The 19268-nt window shown below is 43.2% G+C and overlaps 1 protein-coding gene across 2 annotated transcripts in view; it reads left to right on the top strand.

The window, feature by feature from the left end:
• The window catches only part of LRIG1 (leucine rich repeats and immunoglobulin like domains 1), a 126873-nt gene that overhangs the window by 87400 nt on the left and 20205 nt on the right, over window positions 1–19268 (top strand). For both annotated transcript variants that reach the window (XM_040359193.1, XM_040359192.1), the window contains exons 6-10: window positions 1518–1661; window positions 3367–3510; window positions 8134–8277; window positions 15063–15143; window positions 17656–17727. In XM_040359193.1, coding sequence (XP_040215127.1) covers window positions 1518–1661; window positions 3367–3510; window positions 8134–8277; window positions 15063–15143; window positions 17656–17727 — 585 coding nt within the window. The remainder of the gene's footprint in view (window positions 1–1517; window positions 1662–3366; window positions 3511–8133; window positions 8278–15062; window positions 15144–17655; window positions 17728–19268) is intronic.

Below are 19268 nucleotides of genomic sequence, written 5' to 3'. Positions count from 1 at the left end.
CAAATACCACACCATGCACATGTATGTAGATCCTTCACAGTTCATCGTCTACCATTTACTGGTGCCACTTCCTGTTTTACTAATGTCTGCCACCAATCTACGAATGTTTTCGCACATTGATCACTAGCGTGATGAACTAGGTTGCAGTAAATCTAACATGTATATCTACACATAAAGTGTTTGTTCACCTTTGTAATAAAATGTACTATGCCGGCAAGAGGTAAAAAAAAAAAACATTCTGCAACTTAGAAATTTGAAGCATACTTTAAATACTATACATATGGGCCAAGCATTGCTTCTTCATAGCCTGGCTGAAAACTACCTTGGTGTGCGATTCCCCTCATCTTGCCTAGAATCTGGGATGCTCTGTGAATTGGGTGCACCCCCATCTTTACATGAACAAGTACTCCCCCACTTTCAAGACCTGCACATGTGCAGTGTACTCTCCTTCCCACAGCAGCTGAGCTGCTCATTCCTGTCTCTTAGGGGGGTAAGCTCACCATATGGTGCTTCCTGGATCCTAGGAGGACAGGGAAGATGGCGCCAAAGGGTATTTTATTTAGCCAGGCTGTGGGGAAGCAGCACTTTGCCTACTGGTATGGAAATTGAAGAGGAACTCCATTCTTCCTAGCTTAAATTTTGTTAGTATTCCTTAGTAATTGACCCTGTATGTAATTAAAAGAAAAAATACTTACTAGTCCATGGAGTCCAGTGCTGTCCTATTTCAGACCAAAGTTCTTCCTTGGGGCTCTGCTCGTGCACCACCATTGGATCGAAATTGCGCATTTCCAGACATACCATGGGTCTGGTGGAGCTAATGGAGACCTATGGCAAAATCCCCCACAAATGCACAGCGGGTCTATGGGAGAAAAAAGACTGGATGACACACGCGCGGGAGGCGGATTGGTCCAATACAGTATTGCACATGTACTAAAAGACAGGTGATGTCTTCCAAATCTTATAGACCCACTGCGTGTCTGAACATGTGTGGGATGTGGCACAGCATAAGTCCGCTTTGCCTAGGTGAGAATGGCGAAAGTAAAAACTATTTAAAAAAGGTATTTGTTGTTAAAAAAAAAAAATACTTAAGAGGGAGGAGGAGTCAGAGGAGAGGGGTCATTTTCATGGGTGAAGGTTTACTTTAAAGCAAGAGCCAAATAGAGATTGTTTCTAATTAACAGCGATAAGCGACTAGAAAATATAGTTTAAGCGCAGTGCGGCGGGAGTTCTTTTTCTAGTAAGGATTGTTTTTCTATGAGTTTAAACAGACCAGACCGGGGAACAATACAGGCCTTTAGATCTCTCCAGTGCTCCTCTGAAAGGTCTCTCGTCTTAGCAGGTCTTCATTTCCCAGTGGAGGTGTAGATTGGGGGGAAAGATTACAGAGTTGAGCGATACGATCTGCTATCCTTTATCCCATACTCTGTGGACTCTTGTGTCTGTTGTACAGCGTGGGCCAACTAGCAGCGAGCAGGTTACATTGTAACAGCGTTCCATGACATCTCTCTGTTTTGTAGGGAGCTGAATCGAAATCGGATTCGCTTAATTGAGGGACTCACGTTCCAGGGGTTGGACAACTTGGAGGTTTTAAAGCTGCAGAGGAACAACATCAGTAAACTGACGGATGGGGCTTTTTGGGGCCTGGCAAGGATGCAGGTCTTGTAAGTATTGACAGCTGACTACCTATATAACCGACACTGCAAGCACGCACTAAAATTATCCAATTTTCTGGGCTTTTACCTGCAGTTTTTAAAGTTTGCGACAGGGTCACTATAAAATAATACCCCGTGAAAGAAAAATTCTGTTCAGTTGTAGTAGTCTTGTTCCATGTTATTGATTGATCAACACAGAACAGTTGTTGTTTAAGTGATATCTTTTTTGGCTGACTTAGGTTATTAAATATGAAAGCTTTCAGGATCTTAGATCTTTTCTTCAGGCTTCATACAATTCTGAAAACCATTAATAAAATGCACCTTGACACACAATAGTAGTAACGGATCAGTACATTCCGCTCTGGGATCTATTGATGATCATGTGACCACATGCCTAGGCACTGTTAACATGATCTTGGCTGAAGAGGCTTGTTGGGCTTAACCACCATCTACTGACACTCATAAACTCTTAAATTTCCTCTCAGCTGAGTCCTTTTGACCAATGCCTAAGAATATAATCATGTGACTGAGAGAGGAAACTCAGGGCAGTGTTTTTGGCAGAACAGGCACTACAGCAGACATTTTCAGTGGTCCTTATTAAGACCAAAGCCCAATAAATTCTTCCAAAACCTTCCACGCTCTCCCACTGGGACCAGAAACACATTGCCTCCAGCTATTAAAAAAGACTGTCCCTCAGGTACATGGTCAGTCATTTATGTTTCCTCCATCTGGAGGAGGCATGTTGCCTAGAGGAACCATCTTTAAAAGTAGGTGTGTGTGTGTGTGTGGCGTGGAGTCTCCATTTCTCAAGGGCTGCCTGCGCATACCCTAATGAAAGCTTCCCTCATCTGCTGTTTTGCTGTTTTATTGGCCATGGGTTCCCTCCACAGTGGTTAGGAGCAGACCCACCTAGGGAGCTACTGGAAAGCTCTGGATGGAGCTGTGGGTCACCGTGGAGGGGGGGGGGGGTGCAGGTTCTAGATGGGGTTGGGGGACTCTGCTGCAGACTTGCTGGCCCTGTAGGGGATGAGATTTCTAGAGATAGCTGAGGGCAACTTTGGGGAATAGGGTCCCAGTAGGAGGGTGGGGGTCTGTCCTCGAAGCTGGGATTTGCAGAGGCAATATGGGACACTGTTGGGGGTACTGAAAGCTCTACAACAAGTTATAGGGCATTGCGGGGGGCTAGGGGGCACTGTAGGAGGTTGGCAGGCACTTTGGGTATCTGAGAGCTCTCAGGGTTCTGGGGGCACTTTGAGAGGTTATGGGGCAGTAAGGTTGGGTGGCACTTTTGGAGCTAGGAAGTACTGTGGGAGGTTAGGGAATCTACAGCTAGCTTGAGGCCTGGGAGGAGGGAGGCCTAGCGGCCAAGTGGTTGAGCACCACTGTCCTACAGAAAGTTTTTTATTACTATAAGTTGGTGGAATGGGGGTGATAATTTGCTATAACTCCATTTTAAACTTCCTGCCTCTGGTCTTGTCATGTTGATGCATTTTGGGTAAGCTTTGCTCTGCTGCGCACATCGTACAGGTCAAGGTACGGGTCTCTATTCCTTTCGCTGAACTTCCCCAGCTGAGTAAATGTTAGGTAAACAGTGACACTGTTGTTTTTATCTGCAGCGAATATTTGTATGATGGATGTATATACTGCAGCTGAAGGCCACATTTTAACCTATAGATCCGTCTTTCTTTCTCCCTCCTGCTGCCTGTCTCTGCAGACATCTGGAATATAACAGCTTGACAGAAGTAAACAGCGGCTCTCTGTATGGACTGCGGTCCCTGCAGCAGCTTTACCTCAGCAACAACTCCATTTCAAAGATCAGCTCAGGTGGATGGAGCTTCTGCCAAAAACTTCAAGAGCTGTAAGTACTACCTGCGTTTAAAGGGGAGCTCTGGCAAAGCTGCAAAATCCATATCGGGAAGATTAGTGCTGGGCCCAGTGTCCTACCTTAGGTCTTTAGTACCATCTGTGGACGCAGGTTAGTGACCATTGTCACTGATGCGTTCCCTATTTATTCCTATGAAGAATGTAGATTCTGCATAGGAATGTATAGTCAGGTTAGGCATTTCTGTGCCTTCTACAGAACTATATGGAGAACTTAGACCTAAGACAACAGTAGCTTGGCTGAAATGGAGCACAGCCCATCATTGTAATGCTTAGGAAGGGGAGTGCAGTAGTTTTCCACTAGAAATGATGCAGCCTCTGTACTCATCTTTAGATGAACTCCAAACTTTGGCTCTTTTAACTCCAATGAGCTTTGGACCAGGTCATTATTGCCCCCCCGGACACCTCTTTGCGACAGCTGCAGGGCAGGAATAATCTGGCCACCAGCTTAAAGTGGAGCTCCACCCTAAAGTGGAACTCCCGCTGATCGGAACCCTCCCCCCCACCGGTGTCAAATGACACCTTTCAGGGGGGAGGGGGGTGCAGATACCTGTTTAAAGACAGGTATTTGCACCCACTTCCGGCCACACAGTTTTGGGTAAACTGCGGGCATGACGTCATCTCTCCCAACCCCCTACCCCCACCCCCCCCCCACCCGTTGTGTTCTGGGAACACTCGGCTCCCAGTACACAGCGGGAGCCAATCGGCAGGCGTAGCGCGACTTGCGCATGCACCGTAGGGAACCGGGCAGTGAAGCCGGAGCGCTTCACTTCCTGGTTCCCTCACCGAGGATGGCGGGGGGGCAGCAGAGTGCGTGGACGGCGCTGGACTCCAGGACAGGCAAGTGTCCTAATATTAAAAGTCAGCAGCTGCAGTATTTGTAGCTGCTGGCCTTTAATAAAAAAATTTCAGCGCACATCCGCTTTAAAAAAAAAAGAGAAATAGAGATGAGTTCAGAGGATGCACAAGCCCCTCTCTAGTGGAAAACGTGTGGAACACATGCACAGTGTTCGCACCACACTTGTAGTCTATTGTTCTCTTCCTCCTGCTCCATAACCAGGTCTGTACCAAGGTATGGGGCTGAAGTAAGTGTCTTCACAAGCCTGTGCATAGCTCCCATGATGCATAGATCACCGTTGCAAGCTTTGCAGGCTGCAATGAAAAAAGAAAAAAACATTTAAATAATAATAATAATATAAAAAGAAAAAATTATAATAAAAAATATATAATTATACAGGATTTTTATAGCGCCAACAGTTTGCGCAGCGCTTTACAACATCAGGGCAGACAGTACAGTTGCAATACAATTCAATACAGGAGGGTTCAGAGGTCCCTGCTCATTAGAGCTTACATAATAACGATATCATTTATATTTTTTTGCAATATGGGTACATATTTATTTGTATTTTTTTTTTCAAAAGTGGAATATGTCTTTAAATACTTCCTGTGTTAGAGTGACAACACTGTGTTTTTGTCTATTAGTTGTGTTCTTGCGTTGTCACCCTGTGACCCCCTTCACGTAGATTACAGACAGCTGTGCCAACACATGTTGCACAGACGTGGTTCACAGTTGTCAGGAAGCCAGTCCATAGCAATGATATGCAGAGAATGCTGGAGAGAGTGTATATAGACAGGAAGCAGCTGAAAGGGGCAGGAGGAGATCAGCGGCACTGAGATGCAAAATACTTGAAACAACTTGGGGATGGTTTAATACGCAGTGTTAATTTTGTCGACTAAAACATTTTAGTCGACTCAATAAATACTGTTTCAGTCGACTAAAATACAACTAAAACAACTCAGACTAGGGACTGGGCGTTCCTAACTGATTGACAGGCTTCCGACCGTCGCATACAGCGCGTCACGGGTTTGCCCGAAAGAAGCCGGACTGCGAGTCGGCTCTATACGGCGCCTGCGCACCGACGTTCGGCTTCTTTCGGCAACTCGTGACGCGCTGTATGCGCCGGTCGGAAGCCTGTCAATCAATTTGGAACGCCCAGTCCCGCAGAAGACATACCCGGAAGCGGCGGTGAAAATACGGTATTTACGGGGATAAAATAAAATAAAACAGCCGATTGTCATTCTGACATGTTAAATTTTTTTTTTTGGGTGAACCCCCGCTTTAAGCTCTTGTTAACTTTATTGCCTCGTGTAGTTTGATTGGCTATCATAGCAAGCACCCCACCATGTGACCATAAAGCGGCACTCAAACTGCAGTGTCCCATTAAAAACGGCTTTAACATTTTTCAGTTTGTCACTGAAAGAGCCTGAACATTTTTTTTTTTTCCCCCAAAAAATTTTTTCAACATTTTCTTTTATTTTTTTTTTATTTTTTTTTACTTACATTTTTTTTTTTTTTGGAAAACAAACTGTGGGCGCTATATAAATCCTGTGTAATAATAATAATTAACACGTTTATCACATTAACCTGCCACATTCATATTTATTTTAGCTAAAAAAAATCCTAAAAACAATATGAATTCCTTTTTAAAAGCTAGACTTGAAGAAAGACTAAAATATATAGCGATGCTTTTAAAGGGTCTGGTTACACGGGGGCCAGCGCACTAATCCCCCCGCCTTGAGTACTAATGCACATTAAATATTTCTCTTAATCCAGTCTTATACAGCAGTATTGTGTTTTTAACGATCGTTTCCCGTTAATACTTCCCCGCTCTGTTAACGTTACTCGGTCAGAAGGTCGTTTAGGTAAACCACAAAATAATAATATTTATCCTCCGCTTGCATGGATGTGAAGGGTGTAACTTTAGCAAACGGCTCCCCGCACAAAATAATTCATTGACTCGGGAAAACTCACACCATGCTCGACACGGTTTACACCGACGCGCCCCGATCTATACCATCAATTACAGCTCTTAATGGCAAGTAGCTCTGCGGAATTTTTGCCGCCGCGTTAAAGTGATGGGAAATAAAAGCAGAGAAATGATCGTCTGTTTCTACTGGTGGCAGATGTTCTGCCTGTGTTGTATCAAAATGAACTTTTTCTTGTTTTTATGGAATCTTGGGTTACTTTCTCAGAAATGCATTTATCTCTGGGGGTGAGTTCTTTAATAGCAAGTGTAGACGTTATTTTGGCCGGGCGCCAGTTTGCGAGTTAGCGTTTTGCAAAAGTGTCACATCATTAATCTTAGCTGAATGTATGTATGTGTGTGTATATATAGATATATATAATGTGTGTGTGTGTGTGTGTGTGTGTGTGTGTATATATATATATATATATATATATATATATATATATATATATATATATATATATACACTATATTGCCAAAAGTATTGCGACACCTGCCTTTACACGCACATGAACTTTAATGACATCCCAGTCTTAATCCGTAGGGTTCAATATTGAGTTGGCCCACCCTTTGCAGCTATAACAGCTTCAACTCTTCTGGGAAGGCCGTCCACAAGGTTTAGGAGTGTGTCTATGGGAATGTTTGACCATTCTTCCAGAAGTTCATTTGTTGGACGAGAAAGCCTGGCTTGCTGTCTTTGCTCTAATTTATCCCAAAGGTGTTCTATCAGGTTGATGTCAGGACCTGTGCAGACCAGTAAGGTTCCTCCACCCCAAACTCGCCCATTCATGTCTTTATGGACCTTGTATTGTGCACTGGTCGAAATCATTTGGTGGAGGAGGGATTATGATGTGGGGTTTGGGCTTGGCCCCTTCGTTCCAGTGATGGGAACTCTTAAGGCGTCAGCAAACCAAGACATTTGGACAATTTCATGCTCCCAACTTTGTGGGAACAGTTTGGGGATTGCCTGTTCCTGTCCCAACATGACTGCACACCACAAAGCAAGGCCCATAAAGATGTGGATGAACAAGTTTGGGGTGGAGGAACTTGACTGGCCTGCACAAAGTCCTGATGCTAACCTGATAGAACACCTTTGGGTTCAATTAGAGCAGAGACTGCGAGCCAGGCTTTTTCTCCCAACATCAGTGCCTGACCTCACAAATGTGCTCCTGGAAGAATGGTCAAATATTCCCATAGACACACTCCTAAACCTTGTGGACAGCCTTCCCAGTCTTTTGCTAAACTGCTCAAACCCACCCACAACAGATCTTAATCATTCTGTAGTCCCACGATACAACCTGGGAGGGCTAATTTCTCTCCTTGAGATAACACAGAAAGAGCAAACACAACAGCTCTGAATTTTTGGGGGTAATTATTGCATTTGCTGAACTGACATAACAAAACACCTTCAATGGTATATTTAACAGACCAAAAGAAACCTAATAGAATCACACCCACCCTGGCATTGCTTTAAAAAGTTTTGAATGCTCAGGGGGGAGGTGGTCAGCGATCATGTGACTACTGTGATTGGCTGTCACAGTGATCACATGATCAGGAGCCGGTCCCATTGGCTGCTGATTATTAGTAGGATCTGAGAGCTTTTTTTGACAGCTCGGTCTCTGTGCTGTGCGTGTGCAAAAACATTGGTGATTCATATGTGTGGGGTGTGGGCAGTAAATCGTGTTGCGTTATGTGTTACGCGGGAAGCAGCAGTATTTGATCTCCATCTACTGATTGTCCATTCAGCCTTCTGACCATTGAGTTAACCCATTGTTTGGTCTCTATCTCTACAGAGTCCTGTCTCACAATAACCTCACACGATTGGATGAAGGGAGCCTGGCTGATCTGAGTTCTCTGACTGCCCTGCGTCTCAGCCATAACTCCATCAATCTCATAGCTGAAGGAGCGTTCAGAGGGTTGCAGAAACTGCGGATATTGTGAGTATAATGGAGTACTTATGTTTTCAGCCTTTGCACTTGTCATGTTAAATAATCCAAAAAAGTAGAAATCATGAGCACACCATTTCCATTTATGCTATAGCATGGCTTGTCTATTAACGGTCACCAATGCCACGTACACACGATCGGTTCGTCTGATGGACCGTTTTCATCAGACGAACCGATCGTGTGTGGGCCCCATCAGTTTTTTTCCCATCGGTGAAAAAACTTAGAACCTGTTTTAAAATTATCTGATGGTTAAAAAAACTATAGAAAAAAACGATCGTCTGTGGGGAAAGCCATCGGTTTAAAATCAACGCATGCTCAGAATCAAGTCGACGCATGCTCGGAAGCATTGAACTTCATTTTTCTCAGCACGTCGTTGTGTTTTACGTCACCGCGTTCTGACACGATCGTTTTTTTAACTGATGGAATGATGAAAGTCAGCTTCATTGGATATCTGATGAAAAAATCCATCAGACTGTTTTTATCGGATGAACCGATCGTGTGTACAGGGCATAAGTCTGTGCGCTCTTGACAGTTGGTGAAGGAATGCATTGTGGGATTTTGTATCACAATTGCAAATGATTCGAATTATAATAAAAGTGATTTTGGAAAGTAGGGTTAAAATGGAGTTTTCCCTTTCAGTGTTGCCTGTAATCACCAATCGCATACCTCCCAACATTTTGAGATGGGAACGAGTGACACCTACTAACAAATGCATGTAGGCATAAGATACGCCCCCCTGCCACACCCCCTTAAAGGAGAATTAACCCCCAAAAAAAGGTTAATTAAATCCAAAAGGGCTTTTTTTTACCACTACAAATGGGGAAAGAGAGACAGAGGGACAGTTTCTCTGAATCAGGGACAGTTCCTCAAAATCAGGGACAGTTGGGAGCTATGCAATCAGATTTTAGCACTTGCTGTAGTGGCCATACACACTCAAGCCAGCTATACATTGGGCAGGTTCAGCAGGTACCAGCCAAATTTCAATCCATATATGGGCAGGGTTGTTGCTCTGAATTCGATCTCCCAATCGACTTCTGTACAACCACCCTGTCAGATTTTTGCTGCTCAGTGTACTCTGATGGTGGGGATGTCCACTGTTGGAATGGAAAGGTACAGCAGGAAGATTTCCCCGCCCATTTCAATTCATCTATGGGCTGCCTTAGATATTATTATCTGGTCAATGTTTGATTCAGTCAAAATGATGAATCTTCAAACAATCGAATAACCATAACTTCCTTTTCTGGTTGATTTTGAGTGGATTCGTTCAAACAAAGTCATATAGCCAGGGTGGAAGTTTATTGATCAGTTTGTATTTTCGATCGATCAGAGTATAAGATTACATGGTGGAAACAGAGACGTGATCAATAATTTACAGTTATAAATTACATTTGTATCTTAACCATTGATCAAAATCCACTTCCCTGTGTGGCCTATCGATCAGATGAGTTGTCGACTATAGATCAATTGCTCCTACTGGAAAGAGATTCATCAGAAAATAAATTGATCATTTATCGAAGCGTGCCTGGCCACCATTCCACTGGGAAAATGACAGTTGGAATCTGATTGGCTGAGAAACAGGCACATATAACAATGTGTAAGGCCTCGTACACACGACCGAGTTTCTCGGCAAAAACCAGCAAGAAACTTGCTGGGAGATATTTTTTTGCCGAGGAAACCGGTCGTGTGTACATTTTCGTCGAGGAAACTGTCGAGAAACGACGAGCCAATCGACGAGCCAAAAAGAGAGCATGTTCTCTATTTCCTTGACGGCAATGGAGAAAATTGGCTTGTCGAGTTCCTCAACAGCCTAACAAGGAACTCGACGAGCAAAACAATGTGTTTCGCCCATCGAGTTCCTCGGCTGTGTGTACGAGGCTTAATAGTTACACTCTAGGTACAGCTGACCAAAGCCGACACTTTCCCTGGAATCTAAAATTCTTCAATTATTTCTGGTTTCTTAATGAAGTGTTGAGAACGATTCCTGGGTTTCCGGCTCCTATTCTGATTTTCACACCGGCGGAGAGTCCTGATCTCTCTTGGGATTTCTCAAACCTCAGAATTTGGCACGGCAGAAATGGTCTCTTAATGCCAGCTGTTGGCGCCTGTATTTCATCCAGGACCTCTCTGCATTTTCTGAAAAGTGTTAAAGAAGAACTCTGACTTAAAAAAGTATCTAATGGCAGAGCCGTTGGGATCCCTACGGTAGAAATGTTGTATCCCTGAGGCTGGGTGGGCTTCTAATGATCACATTTACTGGACCCGATAACATGTTTATGTCTTTTCTTTGCCACCGCTGACTGCTATTATTTACAGAGGAGGAGGATTGGCTACTTAAAGTAAAAAGGGAATATTTATTTGGGTTTTTATTATGTACATTTTATACAAAAATTTGATAAAATATTACTAAAGGAAAATCCTTTTTTTTTTTTGGTGAGTGAAGAGGGATTAGAACAACTGTCTCGCTTTTTTGTTGCTATTTGTGTCCCTGTTGTGGAGATTGACCCTCTCTATTTGTCCTGTTTCCTATCATCATTGATGATGAAAGTCAAAGAAAATCAAAAATTTCGTTTTTTTTACCACAACAAGAATAGAGGGAAAATCTTCCAATAGGGACACTAGTTTTGATGACAACCAGGGATGTCCTCACTTTGGAGGAATATTGTTTTGCTTCCTGTTTTGGCTATGGGACAGGAAGTGAAGGGAAATCTTCTCAATGGGGACACACATGACAAAAAAAACCCTGACAGGGGTTATAACTTTGAAAACATGATCAATGAATGGAGGATGGGCGGATGATTGATGAAACCTCCTCCTATGTTCATGTATCCTGTTTTATACATGGCTTCTATGACTGGAGCAGCTGGGTAGAAAGGGCAGGCACAGTCAGGCACTCTTAATGAGAGTCTGTCGCACCCCCTTAATTCTGTTAAACCCTGCTAGTCCTCACGTTTACAGCAGCTGGGGTGGGCATGGATGGAGGGGGACTTCACCTAATAGAAGAGGCATCAGCACAAGGGACACATCCTGCTGACTGTAAGTTATGTCCCCGATTTTTGTGTTCAATACTTTGGTTGCACTTAGGCTTTAAAGGGACACTAAAGGTTTTTTTTTTTTAATAGCAAACATGTCATACTTACCTCCACAGTGCAGTTAGTTTTGCACAAAGTGGCCCCGAACGTCATCTTCTGGGGTACCACGGCGGCTGTTTTGGCTCCTCCCCACAATAGAAACCCCCCTCTGGGAAGCTCTCTCCCAAGGGGGTTACATTGCGGGCAAGCTCCCGTGTTATACACTCGGTGTGCATAGCCGCCAAGTGTATGACTCAGCCCCGCCCCCGGCAGCTGCGCCACTGGATTTGATTGACAGCAGCAGGAGCCAATGGCTGCTCTGCTTCCAATCTATACAATGCGGAGCTGATCAGCCATGGAGAGAACGACGCAGGATCGTGCCCACGGAGATTCGGGGCTCAGGTAAGTAAAATGGGGGCTGGAGGGGGGGGAAATCAGAGAGTGCAAGGTGCTTTTTTACCTTAATACATAGGATGCATTAAGGTGGAAAAACAAGAAGCTTTACAACCCCTTTAAGTTACATAGTTTGTCTGGTTAAAAAGACACATACTCTTCTAGTTCAACCAATAGAAAAGCATATATATATATATATATATATATATATATATATATATATATATATATATATATATATATATATATATATACATATAATGTATATATATTAAATCCTGCATATATACAATCGATCCAACCAAAAGAAGCGAAAAATAAACATCATTTTTTTTAATCAAAGCTATTATAGCTGCAAACTTTTGAGACTTGCTAAGTCTCTCCTTTAGGCTTTGTACAATTCTCGTTATACAATTTTGTGCAAAAGAAAATTGCACAAACCAACTCCTAAATTCTGTTTCAAGGTCCTTTTAGATTCAGGCAGAGCTCCAATCAGCGGGGGGTGAGAGTGGGGTAGAGCTCTAATTTAATAAGTGGGGGTGAACACAGGCCCACGCACCTGGTGAAAGGGACCCGAGGATGCTTTAATTGCAGCCTATTGTTTGAGGATCTTCGCTTGGTGTGAAACTGCTGAATTACAGGGCCATTCATACAGAGGTCACACTGGAAGACCCCACCATCCTATGATTAACAGGGCTACTGCTATTCAGATGCAGCCAGCCAGAAAGAATAGGAACTTGGCATGGGAGAGGGACAGGCCTGAATAGAGTGAACGATGGGGCCGTAGCCTCTTATTGTCCCGTCAACAATATGGATTCAAATGTCCAATGGCAGGGTGGACTGGGCCCAAAAGAAACAATTGTACATCATTGCTAGGAGGAGAGCTGTGTGTATCGTACTGGAATTAGGATAGAAATGACAATACATAGCATTCCATCACTACATTGAGAAGGGATTACAAGGGCCTGGGTTAATGTGAACTGAACATTTTGGGGTGCAACTCCTGGAGCTGTGATATATTTGAAGGCTGCCCTTTGTAAATGTGGAAAGAATTGGCATTTTTTCTTTAGTATGAAAGTTACCGGTGGTGACGCTGTTGCTATACTCATCCTTGGTGATTTCATCTAAAGACGAGTCATTTGGGCCTTTTACAGGTTTTTGACGTAGTCACTGGGCACCAACTTCTCATTGCAGTACATTTTCATTGCGATTGTGTATTTGTTGCTTTTTTTTACTGCAGTTGTGTTGTTTTTTGATGTGATAATTCTCATGAGGTCAGTGTTGGGGATTAGGTTATTTTTTTTTTCTCTTTTCTTTTTTTTTTTTCTTTTTCGGGGATTAGGTTAACATTTATGGTTAGGAGTTAGGTTGGAGGAGTAGGGCAGTGTTTCTCAACCAGGGTTCAAATGAAATCTAGGGATCCTCCAGAGGTTGTTAGGGGGTTCAATGAGCGATTTATGCCTCTCAGATAAGTTCCCACAGACGCCATTGATTTTTAAGCTATCTGTAAGGGGGCAATTCTTCCCAATGACCACAAGTGTACGGAGCATTCTTCCCACTGACCATACCACTAATGTATAAGGAGTTGTAGATATTGTTATTTTTAGCAGGGGTTCACTGAGACTGGAAAATTAGTTCAATAGTTCCTCCGTGTTGAAAACGTGGAGAAAGGCTGGTTTAGGGTGTAGTTTAGGTATTAGGGCTAGGTTTAACTGAAGTAAATACATCCTCTGTCTTGGTGGCCAAAAGCACAGAAAGTGATGGGAAATCCAGATTTTTGTTTTTCTGGTTGTTATCAGAACAGGAATAAAAGGAAATTCCTCCAGTAGGGACACCTGTTCTGAAGACAACTGGAGACATTCCTTACGTCCTGCTATGTCTTCCAGAAAAAGACGTAAAAAAAAATGAAAATGTTAGGGGTCAAGAATAAGTATGTTGGAGGTGTTGGATTCGACTTTTCAGTAATCCATGGTTACAGAAAGTTAATAAAATTCAGATGGGGCACAGTGGCTTACCTGAGGCCACTCTCAGCAAACACTACTATAAACCTCCATTAAAGCCTATTAGACACTTCAGAGTTGATTTTCTAAAACTGGAAGGTGCAAAATCTGGTCTATCTCTACATAGAAACCAATCAGCTTCCAGGTTTTATTGTCAAAGCTTAATTGAACAAGCTGAAGTTAAAAGCTGATTGGCTACCATGCACAGTTGCACCAGATTCTGAGTTCTCCAGTCTTCGTAAGTCAATCCCTTAAGCAGGCCATACATGGTCGAATTTTGAACGAATTTTCTTTTCAAAATCAAAAAGTTCATTTTTTTTTTTGTGATCCGATGACGCCACCATTGATTTTTGAAACTCGGCCGAACAAGCCTTCAATTTCACCTCATGTTGCCACAGAAAATAATTTTCGTGGCCGAGAATCTTCTTTCTTTCTGGGAGTTTTCCTCTTTCTATTACATTTTTCGCACCATTCTCCCATCATTGATTAGAAAATAGTTTGTTTTTCAAAAAATTTCCAACATGTCCGATTCCTCAAATTTAATTGCCGCACGAAAATCGGCTGTTGCTGCAGCCCACTAATGGTGCGAAATTTCTACGAAAATTCTTAGATACGATTTTCCAAGGAAAATGATTTCGAACTTCGAACTGTGTATGGCCGACATTAGATCTCTGGTTACTGCCACTCCCTTTAGACTTTTCATAAAATAGTTTTTAAAGTGACCTTGGCAACCGCAGGTAAGCTGCAGTATATAAATTGTTTGTACTTGAGTTTAGACTTCAAATACACTTTCAATTTAATTAATTATTGTAACACCAAAAATGTATGTCTGGAGTATTATTGTTGGTACCTGTATTGTAATTGCACAATGTACTAAAAAGAAATTAAAACAAAAAACTTTAAGTATTCACCTTCCTTCATCATCGACATTAGGGTTCTTATCTGTCTGATCACATGCAAAACACCTATGGTCATAATAAATTGGCGGCACAGTGGTTAAGTGGTTAGCACTACCACCTGTCGGCACTAGGGCTGTCAATTTGAATCTCAACCTCAGCACTACCTGCACAGAGTTTGCATGTTCTCCTATGTAAAGCAATGTGTAAATTGTCAGCGCTATATAAATACCTGTAAGAAAGAAAGCCTATAATGAAGAATGTAGACAAGGCTAACCAACGTATTCAGCTTCCACACAGTCCTGAACTTCCCAGAAATCTCCTCTTTGTCATCTCCACCCACACCTTCTCCTTATACATAAAATGAATGAGCCAAGCCTGAGAAAGTGATTGTATGCTGTCTTTTGTTTCCTCTCCAGGGAACTGGACCATAACGAGATCTCGGGCACAATAGAAGATACCAATGGGGCCTTTATAGGCTTGGAGAGCCTCAACAAGCTGTGAGTACTTCACCTCCTCCGCTCCTTCTCTGTTCCTCATAGTGGCAGGTCTCCCCCCTCCTCCCTCTACAACTTTTTATTCTTCCAGAACCAATAAGGGTGTCCTTTCACACAACCTCTATCCTCCCAGTGCTGGAATGATGTTTTTTTTGTGCGAATAATAATTAGGGCAGGTAGTTGATGAAAGAGCTACAGAGCTGGTGGTCCTCATTTACATAGCCAAATTAATGGTTAAGGGATATGAGGTGATCCATAGCAAAAAAAGTGAGAAATTCACCCCTCCCCCACATAACACATCCTGGTAATATACAATGAACTGTGGATCACCTCATATTATGATAAACATAACATAACATATGATAAACATGTCCAAGCTAGATATGTAAATAACCTGTCACTCAAAGCAAGGAGAGAGGAAAGGACTTTTTATTTATACAGGTTTTATCTGGAAGTCTCTTAATTTTTACTGAACAATAAAAGAGGATTGCTCAGAGCTGGATTAAAGCGGGAGTTCACCCGAAAAACAATTTTTAACATTAGATTGAGGCTCATTTTGTCAAGGGGAATCAGGTGTTATTTTTTAAATCGAAGCAGTACTTACCGTTTTAGAGATAGATCTTCTCCGCCTATTTGATTGACAGGCTTCCGACGGTCGCATACATCGCGTCACGAGTAGCCGAAAGAAGCTGAACGTCGGTGCGGCTCTATACGGCGCCCGCACACCGACGTTCGACTACTTTCGGAAAACCGTAACGCGATGTATGCGACCGTCGGAAGCATGTCAATCAAATAGGAACGCCCAGTCCCGCAACCCATACCCAGAAGGTCAAAGAAGATCTATCTCTAAAACGGTAAGTACGGCTTCAATTTTAAAAAAAATACCCGATTTCCCTTCACAAAATGAGCATCAATCTAATGTTAAAAATTAAGTTTTTGGGTGAACCTCCACTTTAACTCTGTGTGGCAAGACTGGGCACAGATGATAGGAAATCTTATACTCTACATTGTGACATCAAAAAATAAAACAATTTTTTTTGGGGTTTACATCCACTTTAACCACTTAAGGACCGCCTCATGTACATATACGTCAGCAGAATGGCACAGGCAGGCACATCAACGTATATATACGTGCCCTGCTTGACGTGGGTCGGGGGTCCGATCGGGAAAGCCCCCCCCCCCCCCTTACATGCGGCGGTCCCCGTGGCTTCAGGAGCGATCCAGGACGACGGCGCGGCTATTCGTTTATAGCCGCTCCGTCGCGATCGCTCCCCGGAGCTGAAGAACGGGGAGAGCCGTGTGTAAACACGGCTTCCCCGTGCTTCACTGTGTCGGCGCATCGATCGCGTCATCCCATTTATAGGGAAGACACGATCGATTGCGTCATTCCTACAGCCACACCCCCCTACACTATTAAACACATACACAGTGATCCCTAAATGTTACAGCGCCCCCTGTGTTTAACTCCCAAACTGCAACTGTAATTTTCACAATAAAGAATGCAATTTAAATGCATATTTTGCTGTGAAAATGACAATTGTCCCAAAAATGTGTCAAAATTGTCCGAAGTGTCCGCCATAATGTCGCAGTCACGAAAAAAATCGCTGATCGCCGCCATTAGTAGTAAAAAAAAAAAAAAATAATAAACATGCAAAAAAACTATCCCCTATTTTGTAAACACTATAAATTTTGCGCAAACCAACCGATAAACGATTATTGCGATTTTTTTTTACCAAAAATAGGTAGAAGAATACGTATCGGCCTAAACTGAGGAAAAAAAAATGTTATATATGTTTTTGGGGGATATTTATTATAGCAAAAAGTAAAAAATATAGCATTTTTTTCAAAATTGTCGCTCTATTTTTGTTTATAGCGCAAAAAATAAAAACCGCAGAGGTGATCAAATACCACCAAAAGAAAGCTCTATTTGTGGGGGGAAAAAAGACGCCAATTTTGTTTGGGAGCCACGTCGCACGACCGCGCAATTGTCTGTTAAAGCGGGGCTTAAGTGGTTAAGGAGTACTGAGGCACGGAGCTGTGATGTTTTTAGATAGCTGTGTACAACACCCTGCTGGCCCTTCCCAGCAGCTACGATCTGCCCGCATTGCATAGAGGAGCACAGAGATTGATTCTATCCTATACATAAGCAAATAAAACTTTAGCTTTAAGTAATGTCATTTCCCAGAGGATGCAGCATCAGGTGCAGGAAATGAATGAATAGTAAACTAGCCACAAGGTTGTCGTAGAACAAGGCCATTCAATGGCTGCTTTCTTCTCAGGGGAGATTACGGGCGATTTGGTCTTGTCATCGCTATTCAATTGCCTTAAAGATAAAGAGATCTCATTTCATCCAGAGAAAGGGAGAAAAGACCTCATCTGTGTACTTCACGTTTAAAACGTTGTAAACCGGACACTCAATCTGTCTCACACCAACTAATGCCGCTTTTTTCCCTTTTTTTCCTCTTCCTCTTTACCCCCTTTTGTTTGTCTGACCCTTGATGTTTGGAAACTGCAGTTCTCTGTTTGGAAACAAGATCAAGTCGGTGGCCAGAAACGCGTTCTCAGGCTTGGGGGCTCTGGAGCACCTGTGAGTATCCCATCATGCTTTGCCGGTTTTATAGCGGGCTGCCAAAAGTAGCTGCTTGAGAGGTCTGCAAGCAATTTAATAGCGTCTTTGTAAGATGAGAAGGCCGTCCATTTGAGCAGCCCAGCTGCTTCCTTCTCATTATAAGTCAGCTTCAACTTTGGCCTCTCGTTGTGCCAGGAAAAGGAGTTGCAGAACATATGGCAGATTTGGGTGCATTTTTATTTCGTGTCGGCTCTGAGAACAGAGGCCGGCTGACAAATTCTCTCCGCTTTTACTGCTTCTCCCAAGGAGTCCTTGTCTGTAGACGCTCGCAGAATTGGTAGGGGAGGGCTCTGGTGTGAACAAAGTTTTGCTTCTTTATTTTCCAGTTGGTTGATCTCCAGATATGATCTGTTCACAACTTTAAATCAGTTTATTATGCAAATAAGCTGATATGCTAAGCAAGATACTCAGAATAATGTAGAATTTTTTTGGGTGGGGTTCTGCCTCGAGCCTTGCATCATCGTGATTGACGTGTGATGGGCATGGAGGAAAATCCCTGTTGGCTCATGGGAGATTAACCTTCCCTTTTTTTTTTTTGTTTGTTCTGGTTCAGTACTGCTGTGCTGTGACATGCTGAGCAAGAGTAGGACCAGTCCTATACACATTCAGTCCCAGTTCACACTATTGCGCTGCGGGAACCAGCGCAATTCCAGTGCGGGTTCCCGCATCGCATCTTCAGAGTAGACCCAGTCCTATACACATTCAGTCCCAGTTCACACTATTGCGCTGCGGGAACCAGCGCAATTCCAGTGCGGGTTCCCGAATCGCATCTCCAGAGTAGGACCAGTCCTATACACATTCAGTCCCAGTTCACACTATTGCGCTGCGGGAACCAGCGCAATTCCAGTGCGGTTTCCCGCATCGCATCTCCAGAGTAGGACCAGTCCTATACACATTCAGTCCCAGTTCACACTATTGCGCTGCGGGAACCAGCGCAATTCCAGTGCGGGTTCCCGCATCGCATCTCATCTCCAGAGTAGGACCAGTCCTATACACATTCAGTCCCAGTTCACACTATTGCGCTGCGGGAACCAGCGCAATTCCAGTGCGGTTTCCCGCATCGCATCTCCGTCACAGGCAGTTCTCGCTTCCCTCTGTGAACCACTGCGGGTTGTCGATACAAAATGAATGACACCCCCAGATCGGATCTCATTGCAAACTGTGAATTCGGATAGGAATCGGATTGCATGGGTGTGAACAACCATGCAATCCAAGTCCAGTGCAGGTAAAAAAAAAAAAAAGTTTTTCTGGAGCATTTTTGTGCGAGTGCAATGCGGGTTCAGCCATAACAAACTGTATGGCTGAATTTGCATCGCACAGACATCGCATTCGATGGGCCCATCACATGCGATGTCTGTGTTCGCAATAGCCATGCAAGGCAGAAGTGCTAACCACTAAGCAAGCATTTGGACAAGGCCTGTTCTGTATACAGTAAAACCTTGGTTTGAAAGTATTTTGCAAGACAATCAAAATGTTTTAATACATTTTGTCTTGATGTA

Source organism: Rana temporaria, chromosome 7 (assembly GCF_905171775.1).
Source record: "Rana temporaria chromosome 7, aRanTem1.1, whole genome shotgun sequence".
NCBI classification, from domain to species: domain Eukaryota; kingdom Metazoa; phylum Chordata; class Amphibia; order Anura; family Ranidae; genus Rana; species Rana temporaria.
The sequence above is the reverse complement of the archived record's forward strand: the minus strand, read 5'-3'. Positions and strand labels throughout refer to the sequence as shown.